Raw genomic sequence first — 27,816 nt, 5'->3', positions numbered from 1 at the left:
TCCTTTCAACATACTCAAGAGAAGGGCAAAGTGAAGCATTTTGATTTAGAATGGGTTCCTCCAGAAGCAGACTCTAAGAATTCGTGTTTAACTGAGGATTCCACGATGCATTTTATTAGGAAAGTGCAGATGTGAAACCACAGAAGGAAGCCTATGCAGAGTGCATTCATAAACCACTACCACTCTGGGCAACCATGCTGGTTTCTGCTGGGGACCTTTAAAAGATGGTATGGAACCCATTATCTCACTCAAGGGGTGCATCTCAAATATTCAGTTGCGTCATTTCTCTGGACAGCAAGGAAGCTGGATATGCATCCTCTAATTCTCATCCGCCATCAGCCAAAAGCCACTCCCAGCAGCATGAACTCCAGAGCACTTCAAGCAGAGGGGAAACCTTAAGAAGGTGCTTGCAGTAGGACCCCTACTTGTGGCATGTGCAGGAATGTAAGTGCCCAAGGGAGATGGGTAGGGCAGAGACACCTTCTGTTACACACCTGATGGTTCCTGATTGGCTTCTCACCCTTCGGCTTTCAGCAGCTCATGGTGTTTTCCCGTCCCTCACAGTCCTTGACGCAGATCTTCTCTCTGCTCCATCCAGAAAATCTAGCATCCTTCTAACGGCCTACTAGTTCTAATATGGAACCATTTTGTTCATTATTGACCTAATTAAGAGCCAAGAAATGTCAGTTCCTTTATGGTTTTTATATCGAAAAGGTTTCATGAATACAATCAAAGAAAACACTTGGAGATTCAAAGTTCTTTTTATTTTCAACAACAAAAGTAACACAACAAAGAGGAATCAATTCACTAATATATAAATCTAACACAGTCCTTAGCACAAAATTGTTTTTAATAAATAAAAACACGTTACTGATAACTGAGTAAGACTGTTCTTAAGACTCTCTAGGGTTTTGTGTGCGTTTTAAACAAAACTGGGTGGTAGATAAAGAAACACGTGCTACAAGTACGACTGACAAAGACTGAAAGAAAAGAACAGCCAAAGGAGCAGGGTCCCCAAATATTAAGTTAGCAAAGGGAATATGGGATTTTCAAAGCAGTCTAGAAATCAGAGCTCACTAGGTGATGCAAGGGTTTAGGATCGTCCAAGTTCAAGACCTTGTAATTAAATCTTTCCACATATCTAGATCCTTGATTTGGAATCTATCATAATCTAGAAGAGTTTCTGCCAAAGGATAGAGGCTCTTTACTCTCCTCTTTTGACTTTGTCACTAGCTCCTGAAACCAATATATAGCAAGGGTTCCGTTCAGAAAAGGATTACTACTACAAAGACCAACCTCTGTCTGGTGTGGATTTCCCTTTATGAACATACTAATACTGCCAGGGACAACTCTAAATATATCAAATGTCTTTTACTTTTATCCTCCTACACAACTCTGCTTGGCTACAAAATCTAAGACTCATAGAGCAATGGCAGCATTGGTCAGAAGACAAGTGTCAGTTCCAACGACAACGTTGACAAAAATTTTTTTTTAACCTCTCTTGCCACATCTTTTTTCTTTCCTCATTGTCTTGCCAATTACTTCTTTCGGAATTCAATCCGCCGAGCTACATTCTGAGCACCAAATTTTTTGACCAATGCATCTCTGGCATCCTCGTCATCTTTTTGCAAATCTAAGTCATCCTGTCGGGACCAAATGGGATACCCATCAGCCCTCTGACCGGACTCTAAAAAGGAGGAAGTAGCCTCCAACTCACCACTATTTTTTAGGAATGCCTGTGTAACTGTTGACAGATCCAAGTTAAACTTTTCCATTAACTGCCTGATGATCTTAATGGCAGCTCCCACCTCTGGTGGAGAAACTTTTTCTTCTTCTTCTTCTTCCTCATCCTCATCAGGCTGTGTCTCAGAGTCTTCCTCGGGTGTAGGTGGATCATCATCACACATTGTTATGTGTATTTCAAAATCGGGGCTCTCGTCAACCTAGAGAAAGTGATGAATACGACCAGTTCCTAATTACCAAGTCCCAAACATTCTTGCGATATCTAGTCTCTCCCACCACCTTGCTTGCCCTTTTCACCCCAATCACATTGGACTTCCTTCAGTTCTTCCAATACGTTATGCTCCTTCTTATACTTACTCATGTTGCATGTGTGTATGTAAGTTTACGTACATGATGGGTTAAGGGGAGGGGAGTGTCTGTGTACGTAAGTGGGGGATATAAGTGTGCTTATGTGCACATTATGTGTATATACATGTATACATACAACTATGGTATTCCAACAGAAAATGAGAAGCTACAGTAAATAATGAAAAATATGTGTATGTGCATACGTGTCCACGTGTACACACATGTTCATTAGGTCATTTTTTAAAGTTTGACTTCAGGGGCATCTGAGTGGCTCAGATGGTTGAGTGTCCAACTTCGGATCAGGTCATGATCTCACGGTTTGTGGGTTCAAGCCCCACATCCAGCTAGCTGCTGTCAATGCCAAAGTTGTCAGCACAGAGCCCACTCTGAATCCTCTGTGCACCCCTTCTCTCTCTGCCCCTCACCCACTCACGCTCACGCTCTCATTCTCTCTCAAAAATAAAAACATTTAAAAAAACAAAACAAAAGAGGCGCCTGGGTGGCTCAGTCAGTTAAGCATCAGATTTGGCTTAAGTCATAGCTCGCAGTTCCTGAGATTGAGCCCCACACTGGGCTCTCTGCTGAGGCCACTTCAGATCCTCTGTCCCCTTCTCTCTCTCTCAAAATAAACGTAAAAAAAATAAATACAATAAAAAATAAAGAAAAAAAAAAAACTTTGGCTTCAGTGTCAGATTGTAAGCTCCCTAAGGACAGGAACTGTATCTCTTTTACTCTCATCACTTATACCCCCAGTACATACCAATACCTTCACTTAACTACTCAAAACACACAGATGTATGAGCAGACTAGGGTCTCCGTACTATACTACATTTAGGCACATTACAAAGCACGTTATGTGAGAAGAAACCTACGTAGACCATGCTTGCATTTCAAAGTTTATGGAAAATTGACCAAATATAAAACAAAACTCAGACTTCAAAAGGCAACAATCACTAAATTCTGCCAATTCTTGTGCATTCCTTCATTCACCAATTATAGATCTTTAAATTATTTTCCTAACAATGAGGCCTGATCACTTCCCTTTACAATAAGAAAAATTAATTTAAAAGATCCTTTTTCATGGAAAAAATATGCACATATAATTGAGTCTTCCTTTTAAATTACTCCTCACTACTTTATAGTTCCTGCCTTTCCCTGTAACTATGATCAAATATGGGACTCCAACAGAGTATCAGAAGCTAGACCAAATAAGGAAGCGTTAAAAAATCCCAAAACCACTCTAAGTACACAAAAAGCTAAACTTGCTTTTAAAAAAAAAAAAATTAAACTCCTTCAAAAATTGCATTTATTTTCCTGAGAAGCACAAAAGTATTTTCAAAAGATAAATCCACAGTCTTAACTTTGAAAACCTTACACTGTGATCAAAGTATCCAAAATAGGATGATGTCTACTGTTTCAAAATAATTCTCATCAGGGGCACCTGGGTGGCTCAGGTGGTTAAGCATCTGACTTAGGCTTGGGTCAGGATCTCACAGTTCATGAGTTCGAGCCCCATATAGGGCTCTGTGCTGACAGCTCAGAGCCTAGAACCTCCCTGGGATTCTGTGTCTCCCTCTCTCTCTACGTCTCCCCCACTCACACTCTGTCTCTCTTTTTCTGTCTCAAAAATAAACAAACACTAAAGAAAAATTTTTTAATAATTCTCCCCAATTTTTCTCCCTCTCCCCCTTTTTTCTAAGAGACAGAAAACACACACGCACACATGTGCAGGAGAGAGGCAGAGGGAGGTGGAAAGAGAGAATCCCAAGCAGACTCCATGCCCAGAGCAGAGCCTGACAAGGGGGCTCGATATCACAAGTGAATCATGACCTGAGCCAGAATCAAGAGTCAGATGCTTAACAGCATGAGCCACCCACACGCCCCACCCTCAAAACTGCATGCCTGAAACCAAGATCAGTCCCACTTTCCATTCTCCCACTCCGAACCTTACCTTTCAGGGCCTTAGGTGTACAAAAACTAAATGCAATAACCAATTTTAAAGAAGAAGAATAGAAGGAGAGAAAATAGGAGTTAAATCTAGTCTACGTACCACAATCTCCTCAAACTCCCGGGTGGCTTCTACAAGCATCTTTTTGACTGCTTCTTCATTCTCCTTGATCTCTTCCTTTACATATTCTTCTTCAGGTAAGTCTGGAGTTCTCTTATTCTGTGGTTCTATGAAAAAAAAGAACAGCACCAGATTACAATTAGCATCTTTTGCAGAAACCAAAAATACAGTGCTCTGTGAACTCTGAGCCAAAAGTGAGCCTGTACTTTTTTTCTATTAGAAGACATCAGTTTTTCATCAAGATAAGAAAAACATAAAATACACACGTTCAGAAATGTCTACTCTTGCTTCTGAAGAGCTGTACTATCCAAATGGTGATATATTCCTTAGATTGTAATACGGAAAATAAAAATACTCTTCAAGCATAATTCATTTTTTGGTTTGTATTTATCCATAGTGCAAATTAACAAAACTGCCATAAACTGGATTCTCTGGGAAGCAGATTGTGAGATGGAGATTAACACATGGTGTTTAGTAGGGAGTGACCCAGGGAAAACCACTGTTGAGAAGAAAGCATGAGTGGGCAGAGAGGGAAGCTGAGCTGTGAAAGAGTTCCAACAAAGCCTCAGCTGAAACCATAGGGAAGTCTGAACTAGGAAGTCCCTTCAGAATCAACTGTGTTGGGATGTGGGAGCCATGGCAGAACTCTGCACAGATCAGTCCCTAAATGCTAGCCAGCCTAAGATGTCAAGACTTTGGGTGAAGCAGCTCTCCCAGCTGAAGACAGATGTGGAAGGTACATCACAATCTACCACATACCATCTAACAGAAAGGAGGCCCTCCTAAAGCTCAGCATCCTCCTCTTTCTGTTTTACTTTGTTCTCTTAGCATTTAACTGTGCTCTCTTTTCCACTTAACAAAAACTGACTGCTATGGGGCAGCATAAAGAAGTTTTTTGTAATGGAACTCTTCTGTATCCTGATTTAGGTGGTGGTTACACAAACTATATAGGGACTAAAACACATAACCAGAAAATACCATGGTGGTTCCTCAAAATACTAATCATGGAACTACCACATAATCCAGCAATTCCACTTCTGTACACTCAAGACAAATGGAACCAGGGTTTCAAACAGGTATTGGTACACGCATATTCATAGCGGCATTATTCCTAACGGCCAAGATACGGAAACAACCTAAGTGTCCATCAGTGGGTGACCACATAAACAAAACGTAGTATACACAATGCAGTGGAGTATTATTCAACCTTATAAAGGAAGGACATTCTGACACATGCTACAACATGGATGAGCCCTGAAAACACTGTGCTAAGTGAAATGAGCCAATCACAAAAGGACAAATATATGACTCCGCTTACATGAGGTAGCTAGAAAGACCAAATTCTTAAAGACAAAAAGTAAAATGGTGATTGTCAGGGGCTGGGGAAGGGAGCAAAGGGGAGTCAGTGTTTAATGGGTAGTTTTCCAGTTTTAGGAGAAGAAAAAGTTCTGGAGACAGATGGTGGTAATGGTTCCATAACAATGTGAATATACTTAAGGCCACCAAACTGACCACTTAAAAATGGTTAAAAGGACAAATTTTATGTAATGTATATTTTACCCATTATCTGTAGATATTACCCACTTTGTTAATTTTTGTCAATCTGATAGACAAAATACAATATTTCCTCGTTCACTTTCCTGAAAAACATCACCATGCACGTTTGTTATTTCATTTTCCATGAGTCAGAAGTCCATGGCTTATATCATGCCTCTGTTCAGGGTCTAATTTACTTTTATTTAATAACAATATTCTGCATTTGTTTATTGCCATTTATTTCCTTTTCTAGAAACTTCTTGTTCCATTTCTTTTGTTCACTGTTCTGCTAGATTTTCTTTTACTAACTTCTGCAAGATCTTTGGACACTAAGGAAACTAACTCTGTTCCAATGTATTAGGAATATTTTTCCGGTTTGCTGACTTTTATGATGAGAAGTTTTTAACTTCAAGTAATCACATATATACAACTTTTTTTTTTAAATCTTCTTGGTTTCAGGACTATCACCACGCACATATTAAAAAATATACTCAAGGCAACCTACTGAATAGAAAGAAGTATTTACAAGTCATATATCCAATAATCCAAAAAGAGGTTAATAGCCAGAATAAAGAACTCATAACAAAAAACCCCAAACATTCCAATTTAAAAATAAGCAATCTGAATAGATGCATTCCCAAAGACATACAAGTGTCCAACAGGCCCATGAAAGGATGCTCAACATCACTAATCATCAGTGAAATACAAATGGAAACCACAATGAAGTATCACCTCACACCTGTCAAAATGACTTATCAAAAAGACAAGAAATAACAAGTATTAGGCAAGATGTGGAGAAAAGGAACCCTTGTGCACTGTTCGTGGGAATGTAAATTGGCATAGCCACTACAGAAAACAGTATGGAAGTTCCTCAAAAAATTAAAAATAGAACTACCATATGATCTAGCAATACCACTTTGGAGTATCAATCTGAAGGAAATGAAAACACCGATGTGAAAAACTCCATGCAACTCTACGTTCACTGCAGTTTCACTGTATTATTTACAAGAACCTAGATATGGCAACAACCAAAGCGTCCACCGATAGATAAAGATGTGATGTGCATATACACTGGAATACTACTCTGCCACCAAAACAAAACAAAAAACAACAAAATCTTGCCACTTGCAACAAACATTGATGGCCCTAGAGGACATTATGCTAGTGAAAGAACTCAGACAAAGAAAGACAAATACCACGCTGATAAGTGGAATCTAAAAAAACCAACCACACAAAACAAAACCCAAACTCACAGAAAAAGAGAACAGGGAGGGAAGAGGGTTGGCATGGGGCACAGGGCAGCAAAATGGATGAAGAGCATCAAGAGGTACAAACTTCCAGGTACAAAGTAAGTAAGGCAGGGGGCTTTAACATGCAGTAGAGGGAATACAATCAGTAATACCGTATTAACTTGTATGGAGACAGACAAAAACCAGACTTACTGTGATGATCAGTTTGCAACATATAAAAACGTAGAATTACTAGGTTGTATACTTGAAACTGACACTGTAGGCCAAATGTACCTCAGTTTTTAAAAAAGATCAATAAATAGCAGAATTAAAAAATAAAAAAGTATATTCATCTATATTGTTTATTTAAATAATATCTACACCCAACGGTAGGGCTTGAACCTATACCTACAGTCCTGACATCAAGAGTCATATGCACTACTGGCTGAGCCAGCCAGGTGCCCCTCGTCCTTATTTTCTTAGTGATTTTAGCATTTTAATTTTTACAATTAAATTCTGATCATCAAAATTAAATTACAGTAGGGTGAATCCAGCTTAATTTTCTCCAAGGTTCCAAATGGCCTGCCCATAGTCCCAACCCTACTGGATTTCAAAGCAAAGCCCCATGCGATCTACTTCACCCATACACATAACCTTATCCTCTCTCCTAGAATTCTCCCCCTTGCTTTAGTCCATTTTAGCCACACTGGTCTGTTGCTCCAAGAACACACCAGCCATATTCCCACCTCCAGGCCTTTGCACTCAATATTCCCTCTGCCTGAAACACCCACTGATAACCACCTGGCTTGCTCTTTCCTTTGGTCTCTGCTCAAATACAAGCTTTTATAGTGACTTTCCTTATCAGCCTATAGAAAACAACCTCCTCCCCAGCCCTTACCCTGATTTTATTTTTCTCTATAACACTTACCACTGCCCAGCTAGTATGTTAAGCTCCATGACCGCAGGGACTTTTATTTATTGTTATATCCCAGCAGGATAACAGTGTCTGGCACTCAAATATCTGTTGAATGAATGAATCTGAAATGTCACTTTTACCAAAAACAAAATTCCTACTAAGCATGCTGAACAGGAGAAACAGATTTACCTCCCCATCTCGAAATGTTATATGGAATCGCCACATAAGGGGGGGGTGGGGAACATGCTTCTTTAAACAAAAAGGTCAGTTTAACCTGTCAATACCGGTTACATGAAAAGTGAAGCATCTTAACAGTTTTGCACTGAAGCCCTAACCGCACCTGAATCCCAACGTTCAGTTCAACTACATTAAAAACGCACTTCACCTGAGCGAGACCAGGAAGATCATTCCAACTGACGAGAACCTTCTGTGAGTACGCATAGACGCCAAAACATGAAAATAAACTGGTCTGGCATGCCTTTGAAAAAGCTTACACTGACTCTACCAGAACAGAGAGAAGTATTTGTGGAAACCAGCCTCTGGAAAAGATACGGTTAACAACACATTGCCTCCGGGGAAGAAAACGGGGTAGCTGGTGGCTAGAATCAGGTGGAATGTCTATCTAGCCTGTTTGTACCATTTGAGCATCAAACCACGTCAGCTACCGGAAAAAGGTAAATCGAAGTGCGAGTAGAAAATGGTGCAATTTTACCCGGATGTCTAAAGGGGAGGGGGGAGGGCCGGGCGACGCTACCGGAGACGCCAACATGGACACCGGACCGAAGGGGGGAGGAGCCCCGCCCCCACCCGCACAGGTGCAGCAAGAGCTCCCGCGTTCGCGGCAGAGACCTCACCCCCACTATCGGCGGCCTCGGGGTCCTGCTCAGCTTTCCGCTTGAGTTTCTGGGAGGAGGGGCTCACTGGGGCGTCCCCCAGCAGGTACTTATGCTCCTGGCCCCGCAGATGCTTGAGGTAGCGGTCCTTCATGGACTGCCACGAGTGCTGGGTGAGCGAGCTTTTCTCCATCGCCTTCCACAAGGCGGTGCCGGTGACGGAGCTGGGCGAGCGGGCATTTTCCTTCACGTACGTCAAGATGGCCACGTCGTCCGCGTCCGTGAAGACGATGCGCCCCGTGGGCGGCTGCGGCTCGGGCTGCGCGGCGGCCGCGGCGGCCGCGGCGGCGGCGGCGCCCCCCTTGGCCGGGGCCGCGGGCTTCGTCTCGGGGGCCTGGCCGGCCGTCGAGCCCAGCCGGTAGGCCTCCAGGTCGAGCCTCTCGTTGCGCTCCACGCAGTCCAGGATGTACTGCGTGGAAATGAAGTCGCCCGAGGCCTCGGCCGCCGCCTCCCCGGGCTGGGCCAGCAGGACGGCCCCAGACTCCTGCACCCGGCATAGGGTGCCGCCGCCGTGCAGGATGAGCGTCGACAGCCGACGCTTCGCCGGGCTAGGACGCACGTAGAAGGACATGGAACTGCCATCTTCCTTCACGAACAGAGTCGAGGAATGGGTGGGCCCGTTGGGGTCTTTGCCCAAATCCATCGCCTCCGCCATAGCTGACACCAGGCACCACGACAGCGGTCCCCCAAACAAGCCTCTGACGCACAGAGCGAACCCGAACGAACGACGGTTCTAGACGCGTCGGCCGCGAAGCCCCGCCCTGCGCCTGCGCAGTAGCAGCGCGCGAAGAGCGCCCGCCCCCTCCTCTCGGAAGAGGCGGAGATTCCGGCCGTGACCTGGAAATTGCTGTGCGACCCTCGTCCCTTTTAGGTCGGGCCCTCGGGAAAGATGGCTGCGGTGCAGGCGGCTGAGGTGAAAGTGGACGGCAGCGAGCCAAAACTGAGCAAAAAGTAAGTGTCGCCGTTGAGTCTTTAAGGTCTTTGCGCCCGGACAGTCCGGGCTAGGATGCGCCTCGAGGCTCCGGCCGAGGCGGCTGTGCCTATGGCCTTCCTGCCGGTTCTCGTGGGTCTGGACACGCCGGACGTAGCCGCTAAACCGCGAAACTACATTCCCCAGGTTGCTCCGGGGCCCGGCTCTGGCGGAGTCCTGTCGTCGCATTCCTGGAGTTAGGGTATACAGAAAAATGAGAATTGACTACAGAAAAACGAAATTTACTCCTTCCTTTACCTCCTTCTGGGAAAAAAAAAAAAATGCTTTCTTTTATTGCCGAGCCACGCCTCGCTACCATTGGAAGGAAGTTAAATACCCGAGCTTTTCGGAAAGTCCTTGAAATTTTCTTTGGCCTCACCTCGGCTTTTCTGAATCTTATGTATTAAATGGATCATTTCTAAAACTGTATTGTGCACCTAAATATGTGGATTATTTAAAGGATCTGTGAGTATTGAGTGAATGACCGATGTCCAGTAATAGAATATGAGTCCACCAGTCTACTAGGTGGCACTTTCAAGCACTGCTGGATAGATCTTAGTTACCCACTCTCAAATCCTTGGTGTGTGAAGCTAAATATGAATGTATCAAGACTAGCCGCCCTTTAACTGGCTATGTTTTATACTCCTGGTTGTATACCCTCTCAAACAGGGTTCTTCAGTTGAAGCACAGAACACCAGCAATGATTTGTTTTTTCAGTACTCCCAAGGAGGGGCATAACTAGACTGTTCCAGAGGCAGGAGAAAAGTTAATTCATTACAAATAATGGCTGCCTTACCGCATTTGGGCTCCGTTCTTTTCTGAATCCTGATGGAATAGGCCCTTAATCAGTAAAAATTAATTTTCTTTTTGTGTCTCTGGATTTATGCTTCAAATATTCAAGAAAAATGAGAAAGGAAACATTAAATTTAATGGTTTGATGGCACCCTTCTGAAGGTAGGATACACATCTCTATAAATGTTTGGAACCTGGTCTCAGACTTCTGCCTTTGGGAAAATTGACTCGACTTTGATCTGTTACATAAATATAGTTGACCCTTGAGCAACTCAGAGGTTGGGGCACTGACCCGCCATACAGTGGAAAGTTTGAGTGTAACTTTGACTCCCCCAAAATTTAACAGCCAACTGTTGGCTGGAAGCCTTATCAATAACCTTAAGAGTGGATTAACACACGTTTTGTATGTTAGGTATGTTGTGTGCTTTATTCTTAGAATTAAGTAACTTAGGGAGAAGACATCTCTTAAGGAAACCATAAGAGATGGGCACCTGGGTGGCTCCGTTGGTTAAGTGTCCAACTCTTGATTTCGGCTCAGGTCATGATTTCACGGTTCCTGAGTTCGGGCTCTGTACTGACAGCACAGCACGGAGCCTGCTTGGGATTCTCTGGCTCTCTTTGTCACTGGTTCTCCTCCCCCACCCCCAGCTTGCTCAACAGACTGAGCCACCCAGGTGCCCCCACCCTACTACTTTTTAAAGCAGCTTCTATATGTCAGACATAATGCTAGAACCATACAAACTTTCTGTCTAATCTTAATAATAACCTTGCAAAGAAAATATTAATGTCTGTTTTTCAAATTAATAAACTGAGGCTCTAGGCGACTGAATACGTTGAAGTGTGCACACCTAAAGTGTGGTCTTGCGCTGATCGAGGCTCTGGAGCAGAGATCTAAAACCCAGTCCAGAACTCCACAGCCCATGCTCTTTACACTGCCTGCACCTTACCTCCCCACATTGTCTAAGAAAATCTGTTAACGTATATAACTCTAGTGACCATGGGCTAAAAGAATTTTTTTTAACGATTAACATTTCCTTCTGTATCTTAATTGTTCTTGGGACTTCCTTGGTCTGCCTCTTCATGAGTACCATTTTATGCCAGTTATCTTCTTCAAGTTTAAAAAGAGATGGGCTGCCTGCCAGGTGACTCCTTCCCAAATGAAAGGTCAGATTACTGTAGTCCAGGATCCTTCCTGAAATTCTCCTTTCCTCCTTGTTCCTAGAGCTCAATTAAGTCTTATCTTTGACTCAGAGGTGCTTTTGTGTGGCTTGCTTTTAGCTTCATCTAGAGTTTGCAATTGATAGTGACATTTCACGTGCTTCCCATTGCCATCTTTGTCACCAGGGTTTTTTAATCTCCGAGAGAGAAGCCACATGTCAGGGGCTTCGGAAACACCACCTCAGGTCCTGTCTCCTATTTTCTAGGTTGTTGTGATCATTTCTACCTTTAAACTATGGGTTGCCTTACTCCTGAGTTTTAACCCAGATACGCACCTTTTTACCATAGCAAGGACAGAATGTTGTCAGTTACGGTTGCAGCACAGTGAGTTACAGGGTTGTCCTCAGTTAAGAGGGTCTTCAGTGGAACACTAAAAGGTCGCGCAACCTCCCCTACCCATAAGAGTAGGACTGCTGGTTGGGTGTATATGTACTGTTTTGTCCCATCTGACACCACATCTCTGTTTCCTGTTAGGTGGTGGTAATCATTAGTTCCAGGGTGTTCTGCCATGTTGACGCAAGCTGCTGTAAGGCTTGTTAGGGGGTCCCTGCGCCAAACCTCCCGGGCACAGTGGGGGCAGAGGGAGCTGCGACTGTATCAACTTGCTCCTTTCACAGCGCTTCACAAGGACAAGCCACTTTCTGATAAAAGAAGGTTGGTGCCCTTACCTTCGTTGTTGCTCTGGGAGCAAAAATCCTTCCTTACTTGGGTCCTTATTTGTTAAGCCTCTGACTCTTTGCACTTGTTGCTAAGGAAACAAAGAGCTCTACTGCCAAAACCAATAGTGGTTTCTCATTTTCTCTTTAATAAATTCAGACTCTCACTCTAAATTCTTGAGATGACTTGTGGATCTTATTCTACAACAGTGCCGAGAACAAACGTTCCCTTTCCTGTCTTTCTGAACTTGGTTTGCTCCCGAGATTAATTTGATTTCTAGTCTTTGTTCTATCTCTAGGATCTTTTTGAATTTCCCTTAGGATTAATTTGATTTCCTTTAGGATTAATTTCCATTCCTAGTTGAATGGAAAACAGGTTTTTTATGTTAATGCCAGGAAGAACCAAATAGGCTCTGATGCCTACTGACTGAATTACAGCACAGTAAGCCTAGCACACAGTTCTGGAATGATTGTATTTAAAACTGTTACAAGACAAATTACATCCAGAGACGCCTACTTTGAAGCCCTCAGAGTCCGTTTTCTTAAAAATTAGTATTTCACATCACCAATTTATTTTTTCGATTGAGTCACTCTAAATTCATACTGAAAATTAAGAGTGTGCCATAAAGCCAGATAATATACAAGCATGACTTGGTGTAATTTGCTATGGTTATTATATAATATTCAGCTAACATTGGTGGTTTGAAAGAATGACCAATTCTGTTTGAATACTGAGGATATCCTCTACACAAATCTGTTTGGTTTCTGGGTTCAGATAGCAAGATTTCAGATCAGAGTGTAGATAGTGAGAGATTGGACCAGCAGTGTATCCAAATCTAAGATTTCTTTCCTGGGTGGAGAGAATAAAGGGTTTAAGACAGTGAAGGATACCTAGAATGGCTCTCATTTGCATGTTAACTAAATGCTAAGGGCAGGTCCTATCTTTGCATACATTATTACAGTCTTCACATTTGGGGAGGGGAGTGTCCTCTGTTATTTACATTTTACAAATGGGAGGTCATGTGCCCAAGGTCATGTAATTGCTAGGCAGGTATGTCAGGATTAGGTCCCAGGCAGTCTGACTCCAAGGCTGTTATATTACCCCCTACTCTATGCTGGTTTGTACACTGTTCTGCCCCATTTGTTGTCTTAGGTCCGGCTACAGTAGACGGGGAGGTCAACACTGAGAGTCACTGTTAATACACTGACCAATGCTGAGGGAGGGATTGTCAATGGTGCGTCTCCTTGAACTCAGAAGAGCCACCTCTCCGTTACCCTAACCTACCCCAGACTAACCCACTCCTTGGAGAGGTGTAGGGAAGGGTGGCAGACAGAGCCAGACCATGTTGCCTCTTCGGTTTTCCTTTGTCCTGGGGTACCCTGATTTTAGTTTGGGTTCTCATGTTGGAAAGCAGAGGGTGAGGAAGATCTTTCACATCTTTATTCTAAGCTTATTTTTTCCTTTGTTTCATTCACATATAGAGTTGACTAAGAGACTAGAAGTGGAGGTGTAGCACCAGGCAAGAGCATTTCCCCCCAGGCTGTTCATATTTTTGATCCGTGGTTATGGGGCAGAACATAGTAGAGGACTCTTCAGGTATCTGTCACATTGAACATTTGCATCTTGCCAACAGTGAGCTAAAGAGACGCCTGAAAGCTGAGAAGAAAATTGCAGAGAAGGAAGCCAAGCAGAAGGAGCTCAGTGAAAAACAACTAAGCCAGGCCACCACTGCCGCTACCAACCACACCACTGACAATGGTGTGGGTGCCGAGGAGGAGAGTCTGGACCCAAATGTGAGTCCCCTGGACCACCACTCTGGCTGGGCAGGAGGCAGCTTCTGATGAAGCTTAAGGCAAATTCCTTGGGACCAGTGACTAAGAAGAGAAATAGGAACTGAAAACAAGCTGTGAACCCTGGGTTGCTGCAGATGGGTTGGGGGAAGGGGCGGTGGGAGGGAGCTGCCACTACGTCTGGTTAAAGGCACAGGCAATGAGCATTTCTCTAATCAACTCCCAGTGGGTGGTTGGGAGAATCGGTACTTCCAAGTGACTGATTATTCTTCCCTGAAACTGGCTGCGCCTCATAACAAATCCAGAAAAGGTATCTCCGTAAAGATTGACTAGGGTTTACTCTGGGCCAGAGATTCGAAAATTTTAGTCCATAGACCGGATCCACCTTTCCTTGCTTTTAATCTCATCTGTCCTCCCTGGTTTTGAAAATTGTATTGGAGCACAACCATGCCCATTTTTTTTTTATATGTCTAAGGTTATTTTCACACTACAACAGCAGAGTTGAGTGGTTGCATCAGAAAAGGTGTTCCTTTTTTACATCCTCCAGGCCCCAGAGTCTTGTCTTGGGGAAAAGTCTGACATGTAGCCAGGGGTAGGAAGGTAGGAAAAAAGGTAAGTAACTCACTGTGCAGATGCATCCGCAAAAGTGGCAACCAAGGCCACCCGTACAAATTAAACTTAGTATTTTAGGCAGAATTCCCATTTTCCTTTTCATTGAATCTTGCATTTTGGAATTCTGGCCTTCGTTTCCACCTGTGGATTTAGCCACTGTGCATATTTTAAGTGCAAATCTCACTCCCATCTTGGGATTTCAAAGGTGTGGAGGGCTCAGTTAAGGAGACCTCACTGTATTGGAGCCACTCTGGGGCAAAATACTCTGCTAGGTGGGCCACTGGTATGATCGGTCAGGTTCCATTTCTCAGAGGCTCTTTTTTTTTTTCTTTTTTTTCTTTTTTCTTTTTGTTAATAGCAATACTTCAAGATCCGTAGCCAAGCAGTCCACCAACTGAAGATCAGTGGGGAAGACCCGTATCCACACAAGTTCCACGTAGACATCTCGCTGACTCATTTTATCCAAGAATACAGTCACCTGCAGCCTGGGGACCACCTAACTGACATCACCTTAAAGGTGGCAGGTAGGAGGATTCCCTGGCAGTATGCTGAGCTCTCACAGGAGACAGGCCGCTACAGCAGCACAAAGAAAGTTCTGGGTTGGTCTTGCTTTCAAGTAGCCTGTGTCGCAGGCTCCTGCTTCACGAGGGACAGTGCAAGTATATCCATTCACAGAAAGAAGTAGAGCAGCCCCGAGACACGAGATTGTGTTCCAGACGAGGTGATGCAGCAGAGGAGGGGGCATTCTCTGAGGGGAACTCCTGACCTGATGCCGCTGCTACTTCATCGTCCTTTATGAGGACGTCCCCTTACCAGTGGGGCCACAACCCCATGTTCCTAAAAATTCCCACCTGTGGCCTAAGAAGTTTTGCACCGGCACTGTATTTTTAGAATATTGTTATTTTGGAGTTCTAGCATCTTGCACAGGATCTTTCCTTAATTTAAAAAAAAAAACAAAACCTGGGGCACCTGGTTGGCTCAGTCCATACAGCATGAAACTCTTGATCTCAGGATCATGGGTTCAAGCCCCACATTGGGCTTAGAGGTTACTTTAAAAAATCTGTCTTTATTTGCCCCCCAAAAATAATAAAACTACTAATTGTAGAAAATTTGGGACGTTCTAGGAAGCAGAGAGGAATTGAATTACCCATAATCCCACTACCCAGAGAGAACCTCTGCCAGTACCTAAATGCCCAAAGCTTAAAGTCCAGTAATTCTACTAAAATATGTCTTGATGTTAGTTGCTCTGAGTCTATATTCTCAGGTACAGAGTGCCCTTTAAAAATGTGTTTTCAAGTTTTTTAGGAAATTTTTCTTCAATATAATTTTTTTTGTTGTTGTTAATTTGGGAGGGAGAGCAAGCACAGGAGCAGGAGAAAGGAGCAGGGCGGGGGGGAGGGGGTGGCGGGGGTGGGGGGAGAGAGAGAGAAAGACTATCTCAAGCAGGCTCCACACTCAGCGTGGAGCCCAAGGCGGGGCTCGTTCCCAGGACACTGGGATCATGACCTGAGCTGAAATCAAGACGTGGACACTCAACCGACTGAGTCACCCAGGCACCCTTGAATATATTATTTCTTTGGTTTTCTTTTGAGACTCCTTTTATTCATATGGTGGATTTTCAATATGTCACTTTTTTCTCAAACCTCTTGTACCTTTTTCTTTACACTTTGATGTTTAAATTTTGTCTTTCTTTCCTCTGGGTTTCTCTTAAAGCATTTCTATATTCACTCTTATTTTCTTTTAGTTCAGTCTTCATTCCTGAAATGGTTTTTTACTTTATTTCTGATTTTTTCATGTGTCCCCTCATTTCTTAGTTTCGATGATTCCAATGTGGGTATTTTTGTTTCACGGCATTTTCTTAATGTCATTCAACTTACTGTGAAATGGAATTTTTGTTTTTTCTGGGCATGTCCTTCCTGAGTGCTTTTTTATTTAATAACTGGTATTTGATCTCAGTACTTTTATGTTGCTTATTTTTATGTGAAATTAGTTTTCCTCAATGTTTTCTTTTTTAATGTTTATTTTTGAGAGAGAGACAGAGTGTGAGTGGGGGAGGGGCAGAGAGAGGGAGGCACAGAATCCGAAGCAGGCTCCAGGCTCTGACCTGTCAGCACAGAGCCTGATGTGGGGCTTGAACCCACAGACTGTGAGATCATGACCTGAGCAAAGTCAGGCACTTAACTGACTGAGCCACCCAGGCCTCTAGTTTTCCTCAGTGTTAAGGGAAGCTTGATTCAAATAGCTTTTCCAGCTTCACTGAGCTACCTTTTCTGTTGTTTTTGTGAAGTGTTCAGAATTACAGCAGCTTGCTTTCTGAGATACCAAGGCTCTCTTCCCCTTCCTCACTTTTGTCGGACCCCTTTGTGGTTTCCTGGTCTTTTCCAGTTTTACGGGGCCTTGTCCTAGAAGGGAGCCCTGGTTGGTAAATTAAGAATGTTCCTGGGGCTATGCTGAAGGGCTTCAGCCCCTTTAGACCTTATGCAGCCCCAACTCCCTCTACTCACCCACGTGGCAGTGGGCACATCTCCTCCTGGGTTCAGCTGCTGTCCTCCAGTTAGCTGCCACGTTTTCCAGTGACTACCTATGGCCGATTTGGAGATTTCCAGTTCTCAGACTCGGTAGACACCCCACAAAGGCTCCCCTACAGCTTTCTCCCATATGGGGATCTTTGGTGGTTTGCCCCACTGCTTGTGTTTGGGGATTCTTGGGAGTATCCTCCCACATAATTTTGTTGTAAATGTTGTCCATAGCTTTTTGGCCTTGCCTGTGTAGTTGTGCTTTTTATTTTAATGGGAGGATTGAGGTAGAGCCGAAAACTATGCTGCCACCAGCGCTGCGGTTTTCCGGGAGTCCAGTAAACAACTTTAAAGCCAGGTCTTGCTGCACTTCTTTAACTGGTTTAAGTGAGATTTTTGTCATGAAGGAAAAGACTGGGCTTAAGTCTTGGGCTAAAATCGAATTGTTCTGGTCTATGTTGATAGGACATTCTACCTAGACGTAAACATTGCAGAGGGAACTTTTTGGGCACTGATGCCACAAAATGGCTTCTCGTTCTATCAGTGTTTTTGTTGTACTTTTTCTAGGTAGGATACATGCCAAAAGAGCTTCTGGGGGAAAGCTCATCTTCTATGACCTTCGAGGAGAGGGGGTCAAGTTGCAAGTCATGGCCAATTCCAGGTATGTAGAAATACCGCGTTGCGGGCCTTTCTGGATTGACCCAGGGCAACATGGTTGGGGACCACGTGATCTTCCTTTCTCATTGGCATTTAAAGTTAAAAGCGGGTTATGGTTGGGTAAGGCTGAAAAGAGAATAAAAAGGCCATTTGGTCACCTAGAGAATAACAACTGCCCTCAGGTTGTGCGGCAGTTACAGATAAAAGATAACACTCTAGCAGTTGACAGAAGAGTCTAGATTCTTCCCGGGCTCGCCCAAACTGAGCACCAGCAGTTTAGTGAGGATTCCAGAGGGCAGTTTTAAAAACTAAAGCAGTGGTTGGTTTTAATTCGGAATATCATACACTGAAGTACGGTTTTCTTTCACTCAGGAATTACAAATCAGAAGAAGAATTTATCCATATCAATAACAAACTGCGTCGGGGAGACATAATTGGAGTTCAGGGGAATCCTGGGAAGACCAAGAAGGGTGAGCTGAGCATCATTCCCTATGAGATCACACTGCTGTCGCCGTGTTTGCATATGTTACCTCACCTCCACTTTGGCCTCAAAGACAAGGTAAGCTCTGTGGCCTCCTCGCTGTGGTCTGTCATAGCGTTGAATTAGACTTGGCAATGATTTCTGTCTGTTGCTTTTGCTTTAGGAAACACGATATCGTCAGAGATACTTGGACTTGATCCTGAATGACTTCGTGAGGCAGAAGTTTATCATCCGCTCTAAGATCATCACATATATAAGGAGTTTCTTGGATGAGCTAGGATTCCTGGAGGTGAGAGAGTTCTTACCTGTCACGATGAGCTAGCTGCCTTGCTATGCCTGCCTCTTACTATTCCTTCTCTTCCCTTTTCCATGTCCTGTATCCATACTATTCACGCTTAGCGAAAAGTCCCTTTGATGGCCAGTGTCTTTGTCCCACCTTGTTTTTTTAGTGCCCCGATGAGGAAGGCAGGATTTGAATTCTAAGATAATGGACAAAGTGTAGGGCTGTCTACCTACTAATGATGTCATGTTCATTGAGTTACCAACTCATTTTGCTTTTTTGTAGCATTAAGAAAAAAAAAAAACCCTTTTAATTATATGAAGAAACGTAAGTACACGTGTAAAACAAATTCAAAGAAACAGAAACAAAACTGAAAGTCCCCTTTTGTATCTCCCAACTCACTTTCTTCCCCAAACTTGAGTTTGATACATATCGTTCCACACCAGTTGCTATGCATATATAACTACATACTGAGCATGTTCTATATGAGGTACGTGTGTAAACAGTTTGGAAGCGTTTTAATTTTTGTTTTAAACATAAATGAGGTCACACTACATGTATTCTGACGGACCTGCTGTTTCCTACCCCCCCCCCATAGACATTGGACCTTTTTGCATGTCTATAACTAATTCAAAGAACATAAACAGTTCAACTTAACAGTGTTTATTAAAATATAATTTATAAGTTGTGGAAGTTTATGGTACTGTGTTAATGGTGTTTGGTATTAATGGAAATTGAGACACTTCTAGAAAATCAGGACATCTCTACTTCTTTTGTCAAACACTTGCACGTTACTGTTAAACTTAAATTTCACTTAGGTATATAACCGGCTAAACTATATCCATGCACAACATGAGCTACCCCCAAGGCCTCTGGTTTGCGGACCTCTGTCTGAGCACTCAGTGTATCTCCCTGTCTTTTAGATTGAAACTCCCATGATGAACATCATCCCAGGGGGAGCTGTGGCCAAGCCTTTCATCACATACCACAATGAGCTGGACATGAATTTATACATGAGAATTGCTCCAGAACTCTACCATAAGGTAATAAGTAAGAAGATGCCCTGTTCCTGGGAGAAACAGAGGCCAGAAATCCATTGGCTAGATAGATGTAGTTAGAAATAAAAGGAACAAAAAGAGTAGAACAGCCAGGAGAGTATTCTAATTTGGCACGCCTGTGAGCGTTAACACTTCTGGAAATTCTCTACAGGATCAGTAGAGCATTGCGGGTCAGAGGGCAAAGGGATTGTCTTTCTTAGGTGTATAGCTCCTCCTAACCTGCCTTGGTTCTCATAATATTTTAGGTTTATTGTCTTCCTTAGATTAGGTCTGATTTTAGTCTTTTATAGAAAGCTTGATATCTGTCCAAAAATTGGAAATAAAGATTTATAAGTCACCAGAGTAAATACCAGAGACTGTCATTCAAGGTTCTTAGTTGCAGACAACAGAACCTGGTGTAACTAGTTTAGGCACAAGAAAAATGTATTCAGATACATAAGGAAGCTCACAGTCCCAGGAGGATCAGAGAATCAGGCTTGGAGACCACAGGACTAGGAATGATTCTCAGGCCCATCTGGGCTCTTCCCATGGAGAGCCCAGATTTTTCTACTTGGGACAGCTAACGCAGCTCAGAACCGCAGCGCTATCCATTAGGACCTCTGCAGTTACTACCTCTAAAAGCTAGATATCTCTGGCCCCCTTCTCCAGGAGGAATTCTGCAATATCTACATCTTCTTTCAGTAGCATTCAGAAGTTGCATGGGCATGTCTGGTGGGGAGCTTGAGTCACATGCCTGCATCCTAACCCCAAGAGAGGCCTCTTTCTTGGGGAGGCTCACACTCACAAGATGGGGTGCTGTCCTGACAAAGGAAGAGTATTCAGAGGTCCTGGGCAGCCAAAACGAATGATGACTATCCACTACGAGGGTCTAAAGAGAGTAGGGTGTTTGACATTTGGGTAGAGACCTGAAAACATGCCTCAGCTGTGAAAACCAAATTAGTTTTATAGACGGAAACTTTCCAGAGTCATTGAGATTAGCTGCCATGACCTTGGCCATGTGTTGTTAGATCCTCGTGGTTGGTGGCATCGACCGGGTTTATGAAATTGGACGTCAGTTCCGGAATGAAGGAATTGATTTGACTCACAATCCTGAGTTCACCACCTGCGAGTTCTACATGGCCTATGCAGACTATCACGATCTCATGGAAATCACGGAGAAGATGATTTCAGGTGACCTCTCCTATTCCCTTTTTTGTCTTTCACATGTGTCTGAACGGCTGGTGTGCTGCTTGTAGGAGGACTTCCTGTTGGTCCTTTTCAAATGGTAGATTTCTTTCCCAGGGATGGTGAAGCATATTACAGGCAGTTACAAGATCACCTACCATCCAGATGGCCCGGAGGGCCAAGCCCATGAGATTGACTTCACCCCACCCTTCCGGAGAATCAGCATGGTTGAAGAACTTGAGAAGGTCTTGGGGGTGAAGCTGCCAGAAACCAGGCTCTTTGAGACCGAAGGTAAAGTGATGCACTCCTCCACTGAATGGCCCTCCTTTCTCTTCAGCTTTGAATTAGATGAGATCAGGGCTAGACTTTTCCCACACTGTTCTTTTCATACATTTTTTTACTGGGGTAATGTGATTCTTCTGTCCTAACTTGTACATTTGTATTACAGAAACTCGTAAAATCCTTGACGATATCTGCGTGGCAAGAGCTGTTGAATGCCCTCCACCTCGGACCACTGCCAGACTCCTTGATAAGGTGACAGACCGTGCTCTTCGAGTACATGCCCTCATCCAGTGGTAACCAGCCCCCTGCTCCCTGGGAAGGTGAACTCCACTGTGGAGAACTAACTTACACAGCCTCACAGGAAAGCCCTAATGAGAGAAATAAGAGAATTAACCAGTTTTGAACTGCTCTTCTAAGCTCTGTACCGAGTAGTTACATAATCTCAGTCAAACCTTACCAGCCATGGAGAGACTTATGATAAACCCTTGTAGCATCCGGTAGTGGGTAGGAGCAGAGTCCTTCTGCCAGGACTGGAACAATCAAAATGCCATCAGAAGGGATCTGTAGCTCTGCTTTGCTTTCTCCTTAAGCTTGTCGGGGAGTTCCTGGAAACAACATGCATCAATCCTACGTTCATCTGTGATCACCCGCAGATAATGAGCCCTTTGGCTAAATGGTAAGATACAACGTGGTTTTCCAGTTACCTGTTGCTACGTAACAACCTCAGAGTTATAGTGGCATAAAACAACAGTTCTCAAGATTTTGTGGGTTCACTGGGTAGTCTTTCTGCTCTACAAAGTGGTAGCTAGGGTAACCCAAGCAGCTGTAACTGGAAACTCGGGCACCTTCTTTCTCCTCCGCTGGGTTCTTGTTCCTCCAGGGCCTCTAAATGTAGCTAGCCTCTGTCTGGGGCAGCATAACCTGAGCTTCCTTACATAGTGGCCGGGCTCCAGGAGGAAGGGTTCCAAAAGAATAAACCCCAGTGTGCAAACACGTATCAAGCCTCTCCTGATGTCCCATTGTCCAAAGCAAGTCATATGGGCAGCCCAGAGTCGGTGTGACAAGGCACAGAAGGCCATGAATTCAGGAGGTATGGTTCAGTGTAACCATTTACCACCCACGTGTGTTGTGAGGATGACTAAAGCTTCCTTGTGTCTAACTCTCCTCACCGTTGCACCAAATGGTTTGGTGCTAGAGTGCATACAGGCTTCGGGTCTCATCCGTAACAGTTTTGAGTCAACTAGAATCCAGGAACTCCTGTGTTTGTACCAGATGTTATTAGAGAACCTGTATTTTCAGCCTCTCCTTTGGTCTCCTATCTCCAGGCACCGCTCTAAGGAGGGTCTCACTGAGCGCTTTGAGCTATTTGTCATGAAAAAGGAAATCTGCAATGCCTACACCGAGCTGAATGACCCTGTGCGGCAGCGGCAGCTCTTTGAAGAACAGGCCAAGGTAAGGAAGGAGAGTGCGAGTCAAAGGCATTTACTTCATCATGTGCCCACTCACTAGAAAATATCAGCCTTAACTCTGGTCTGTGTTACTGTCTGCATCTCTTAATGACTTCAACAGAAATGAAGGATAAAGCCACAGGCTTCACTGGAGGAGGTCATATTTCAAGATGGAGAACTTGACTAGTTTGGGCCTTAGAATTTCCACATAGGAGTTTAGACATGATAGTGTCTGTGTGGGGAGTGTGATACTTGCCTTGAAAATACGTTTGCGTAAAAAGAACATAATTTTTCTTAGATGGTACATTTATTAAGGTGGGTTGGGGATAAGAGGCAGATAGATTAACGAAGACCAAGCCCTCACAGGCTGCCTGTGATGGCTGGTTTCAGGAAATGAGGGAAAGACTCTTAGGAATCCTTAGTCTCTGAAAATCAGTCTCCTTGGACTCACCAAGTTGTCCGGGACAGTGGAGGTGTTTTCATTTCACAGAGAAATGCGCTTGTGTTCTGAAGTGGGGATCGCCAGACTTGACCGGGTCTTTGAAAGAAATGGGTCCATCCTAAAGTTACTGGGAAACCAGTTCCCAACAAGTGCTTGGTTTCCAGAGCATTCCTGGAATGGTCATCCCTCTAAACGTGTTAATGTGCTTGTTCAGACACTGAGAGACAGCGTGGCCTGAGACAGTGTCACTGTTTGGTTCTCTTCTAGGCCAAGGCCGCTGGCGACGATGAGGCCATGTTCATAGATGAGAACTTCTGCACTGCCCTGGAATACGGGCTGCCCCCCACAGCTGGCTGGGGCATGGGCATCGACCGTGTCACCATGTTTCTCACAGATTCCAATAACATCAAGGTACGTAGTGGTCTTCCTGCCACACCCACTGCCCTGCAGGAGCTCTGCTCTCAGGGGCAAGGCATGGTGGGCCTGGAGAGCAAAGGAAGGGCTTCAGGCAGAGCAGTTATACATGACTCTACAGGATGACGACCAGAGGGTCTGACATTATGAGATTTGGGTTTTTTTCTACCTGAGGCAGAAGGAATACTCATTGTTCGCATTTCTTGAGGATCCAAGGAACACACCAGGCCCTCTGCAGCCATTATGTCATTTCACTTAAGTCAGCCCTATGAGGTAGAGAAACTATCGTTATCTCATTTTTGCAGATAGGGAAATCCTATTTTAAGAGAACTCTGTGTTCACTCATTCTTTTTTATCTTCTAAGCTGAAATACCAGCACAGATCTCTGAATTTGGGTGGCAACAATAACCAGAAGCAAAAGGAATGGGTGGATGGCTGTGAAAAAGAGCATGCTTCTTCCTTCAAAGTGATTTTCTCTCCTGTAGGAAGTACTTCTGTTTCCTGCCATGAAGCCCGAAGACAAGAAAGAGAGTGGAGCCACCACGGATACATTGGAAAGTACAACAACTGGTACTTCTGTCTAGAAAATAATAATTGCAAGTTGTGTAACTCAGGCTTCTCTGCGTTTCTGCACAAGATCAAGGACGGCAGGGGAATTTTTGTGTGTTGCTGTCCATTTGATGATCACCATTCAGTTGGGCCGCCAGACGAGAGAAGAGGAATTAAGAATTCCTTTTTACTCCTTGTTCCCAAATAAACCATTTGTCTCTACTCTTGTCTCCTGACTATTTACCACGGAATGTCAGCTTTTACTCAGACAGCTGGCCTAGTGCATGGTTAGCATTATATCACTTTATTCATTCAAGTTTATGTTAATATCTGCTCAGTACCAGGCATTTTTCTAAGGGATTAAGGACACAGCAGTGAACAAAAGGCAAGTCCCTGCTTTGATGGAAATTTCATTCTTTTTTTAGGGGTTGAGGGCAACTAAATAAAAATATGTATTTCTGGTAAATACTAAGAAGAAAGGGGGGTAAGGGTACAGAGGTGCTATTCTAGAAAGAGGTGGATGGGGACAGTGCTATTTTAAATACGTGATCAGGGAAGACTCTTCTAGGTGACATTTAAGTAGAGAGCTGGAGACACATCTAAGGGGAAGGGCAATCCAGACCAGAGGACTGCATTTTCAAGGACCGGCAAAGGGTCTGGTGTGGCTGGAGGAGTACGGAAAGATCCCTGTAAGCCATGCTGAGGAGTGTGTGTTTTATCATGAGTGATGTGGGATGCCATTGGAGGGTTTTGCATAGAGGGCTTTCAAAATACTGTTCTAGTTAGCACAGGGAGGGCAACAGTGAAAGGGAGATGACAGTGCCAATGGTTTAATGTAACAGAGATGCTTACAGACTCTACCTGTTCCTCAAGTCGATAGAATTTGGTGATGGGATGTGGATCAGGAGAAAAGAGTCCAAAGATGATTTCAAGGTTTGGGGCCTGAAGAGTTGTCCTTTATGAAATGGGACAAACAGGAAGTGCAGTTTGAGAGGAAAGGTAGAGTGTTAGGTTTTGGACATCATTTGGCCTCAGGTGGGAACAGTACGATGCTGAATGGTGAGTCTGGAGTTTTATCATTACTTTCAGCTCCTTTCATCTAGGTTAGGAATGACACAAGGTCATGGCTGAGGCCGTGCTGGTATAATGGAGTCCCTGACCCCTGATGCACGAGGCAGCTGGGGGAAACCTTCCAATGAGTCCTACCACAAAGGACTTGCCTTTTGCATCTCAGCAAAGCCTGCAAGCAGCCCAGTTTAAGAGTCTACTTTCACAGAGCAAGGTTTTACTTCTGTAGCTGGTTCAATGATCTTAGCATGCAGAATTACCTCCCTAGGAATTAATTCAGAGTTTTGAGCACCTCCAACCCTTGCTGGTGTTTAAACACAGGCTCTAGGATCACTTGGCCATAGTGATAGATGACCAGGTGTAATTTCAAAAGAAACCCTCCCATATGGCACATCCCCCAGCAAGATGGCGTTAAAATGAAAACCATCATTCCCCGCCTCCCCCCAAAGGAGAGGGTATAGGGTCAAGATGGGGTACTGGACCTCAGGCAACACTACCATTAGAAAAAGCAACAAGAACAATGAGGTCACGAGTGACCTTTAAAGCACTGTTTAGTAGGCTGGGGGCAGAAGCCAGCTATCTGGCCTCAAGAAGACTGGAGATAGAGATGAACTGAAGCAGTAGCAACTTGTCTGGGATTTAACAGGAAGAGTAACAAACAGGATGAAAGCTAGAAGGAACAGAAGGATTGTAATTATAAAGTCCCATTACTTCCTTAAATGGTTGAAGGCTCAATGTGCTATCTGCCGTACTGTGGTGAACAGAAAGGCACGGTCCCAAGCTTCATGGCAGCTCTGATAAATGCTTTGAAGGAGACGGCTGTGGGGTGTTGAGAAACTCTAACACATCTAGTTAAGGAAGGTTTCCCTGAGGACACAAGAATCTGAGATCTGAAAGAAGATAGAGCATTAACTAGTCAAAGAAGGAGGGCTTTCCATGATGTAGCAACAAGTGCAAGGGCCCTGAGATAGGAAAGAGCATAGAAAAGGCCAATGACACCAGATAGAGTACAGAAGACTGTGAAAATATGCCACCAGATAAAGTAGGAGGCAGGCCACACAGGGGTATGAGCCTTATTATGATGGCATTTTATGTAGTCTCAGCCCTACTATGGGATTTTGTATTGTAAGAGTGCTGGAAAGCCACTAAAGTATTAAAGCAAGACTGTAACATCACATTTGTGTTTTTAAAACATGTCTGGGGCACCTGGGTGGCTCAGTGGGTTAAGCTTTGACTTCGGCTCAGGTCATAATCTTGCAGTTCATGACTTCAAGCCCCGTCTCAGGCTCTGTGCTGACAACTCAGAGCCTGGAGCCTGCTTTGGAGTCTGTGTCTCCCTCTTTCTCTGCCTCTCTCTCTCTCTCTGTCTCTCAAAAATAAAACATTTAAAAAATTTAAATCAAATAAATAAAACATCAGTCTGGCTACTCTGTGAAAGAGAATTGGAGTTGGGCAAGGAAAGGTGAAAGTCTAGAGGTTAGCATAGCAATCCAAGAGGGAGACATCCTGGGCTGTTGCCATGGAAGTGGACAGAAGTGAATGGATCCAAGAGACAGAGTAAAATCAACAGGATTTTGCAGTGGATTATATTGTGGGGGTTATGGGAAAGAAAATGACAAGGAGGGTGACTCACTTTTCCATTTATACAACTAGATTGATGGTGGTACTGATCTCTGAGATTGATGATCCCCACCCCCCACGCCCGGCCATCAGTGCTTCTTTAAAGACAGAAGAGGGAGAGTTGCGGATTAAAGATGTTGGAGAGACAGGAAAGAGGAGCAGAGTCCCTAGCCTTGAAGGAGTCTTGTGGCCCTTTTCTTCTGAACTAGAAAGAAGGACAGGGTCAAGTAAGCTGCACTCTAATTTGTAACTTCTGAGATGTAACAAGAAGAAAAGTGAATTTTCTCATCTTTAGGAAATGAGGTATACAATTGTTGGATGGTACAGGTTCCTGAATTATCCAGACAAGTTATACTACCTATTCCTGGCAATCTGAAGATTTTAGACCTGCGCTACCCAATACAGCAGCCACTAGCTACATGTGGCTATTGAGCATTTGAAATGTGGCTGGTTCAAACTGAGATATATTGTAAGTATAAAATACCAGATTTATTAAACTTAAGTATGAAAAAACACTGTAAAATACCTCAGCTTTTTAAAAATATTGATTACATGCACCCAGCAATTGCACTACTAGGCATTTATCCAAGGGATACAGGTGTGCTGTTTCGAAAGGACACATGCACCCCCATGTTTATAACAGCACTACCAACAATAGCCAAAGTATGGAAAGACCCCAAATGTCGATCGGTGGATGAATGGATAAAGATGTGGTATATATATACAATGGTGTATTACTCAGCAATCAGAAAGAATGAAATCTTGCCATTTGTAACCACGTGGATGGAACTGGAGGGTATTATGCTAAGTGAAATTAGAGACAGACAACAATCATATGACTTCACTCACAAAAATCATATGACTTCACTTCACTCACATGAGGACTTTAAGAGACAAAATAGATGAACATAAGGGAAGGGAAACAAAATAATATAAAAACAGGGAGGGGGACAAAACAAAAGAGACTCATAAATATGGAGAAAAAACTGAAGGTTGCTGGAGGGGTTGTGGGAGGGGGGATGGGCTAAATGGGCAAGGGGCATTAAGGAATCTACTGAAATCATT

The 27,816-nt window shown here is 43.8% G+C and overlaps 2 protein-coding genes across 3 annotated transcripts; one reads left to right on the top strand and one right to left on the bottom strand.

Moving 5' to 3' along the window:
• Positions 1–742: 742 nt before the first annotated feature.
• Positions 743–9,493, bottom strand: TERF2IP (TERF2 interacting protein). The gene is made up of 3 exons (XM_049622562.1): positions 8,695–9,493; positions 4,142–4,266; positions 743–1,943 (listed from the first exon to the last, which is right to left on the bottom strand). The coding sequence occupies exons 1-3, from the start codon at positions 9,386–9,388 to the stop codon at positions 1,539–1,541; spliced, it is 1,224 nt and encodes a 407-aa protein (XP_049478519.1). The 5' UTR covers positions 9,389–9,493; the 3' UTR covers positions 743–1,538.
• On the top strand, positions 8,496–24,285 carry KARS1 (lysyl-tRNA synthetase 1). 2 transcript variants are annotated; one of them, XM_049622561.1, is made up of 15 exons: positions 8,496–8,514; positions 9,605–9,684; positions 14,004–14,163; positions 15,131–15,296; positions 17,856–17,949; positions 18,318–18,504; positions 18,590–18,715; positions 19,630–19,749; positions 20,772–20,934; positions 21,046–21,219; positions 21,377–21,462; positions 21,801–21,886; positions 22,536–22,662; positions 23,368–23,511; positions 24,000–24,285. In XM_049622561.1, the coding sequence occupies exons 2-15, from the start codon at positions 9,623–9,625 to the stop codon at positions 24,096–24,098; spliced, it is 1,794 nt and encodes a 597-aa protein (XP_049478518.1). In that variant the 5' UTR covers positions 8,496–8,514; positions 9,605–9,622; the 3' UTR covers positions 24,099–24,285. The 2 variants fall into 2 exon arrangements, with proteins under 2 accessions (XP_049478518.1, XP_049478517.1); XM_049622560.1 differs by lacking the exon at positions 8,496–8,514 and adding an exon at positions 12,188–12,367 and having other exon boundaries at positions 9,594–9,684.
• Positions 24,286–27,816: the final 3,531 nt, after the last annotated feature.

Source organism: Panthera uncia, assembly GCF_023721935.1.
Source record: "Panthera uncia isolate 11264 chromosome E2 unlocalized genomic scaffold, Puncia_PCG_1.0 HiC_scaffold_20, whole genome shotgun sequence".
In the NCBI taxonomy this organism is placed as follows: domain Eukaryota; kingdom Metazoa; phylum Chordata; class Mammalia; order Carnivora; family Felidae; genus Panthera; species Panthera uncia.
Note: the sequence above shows the minus strand (reverse complement) of the source record. Positions and strands in the feature narration are given on the sequence as shown.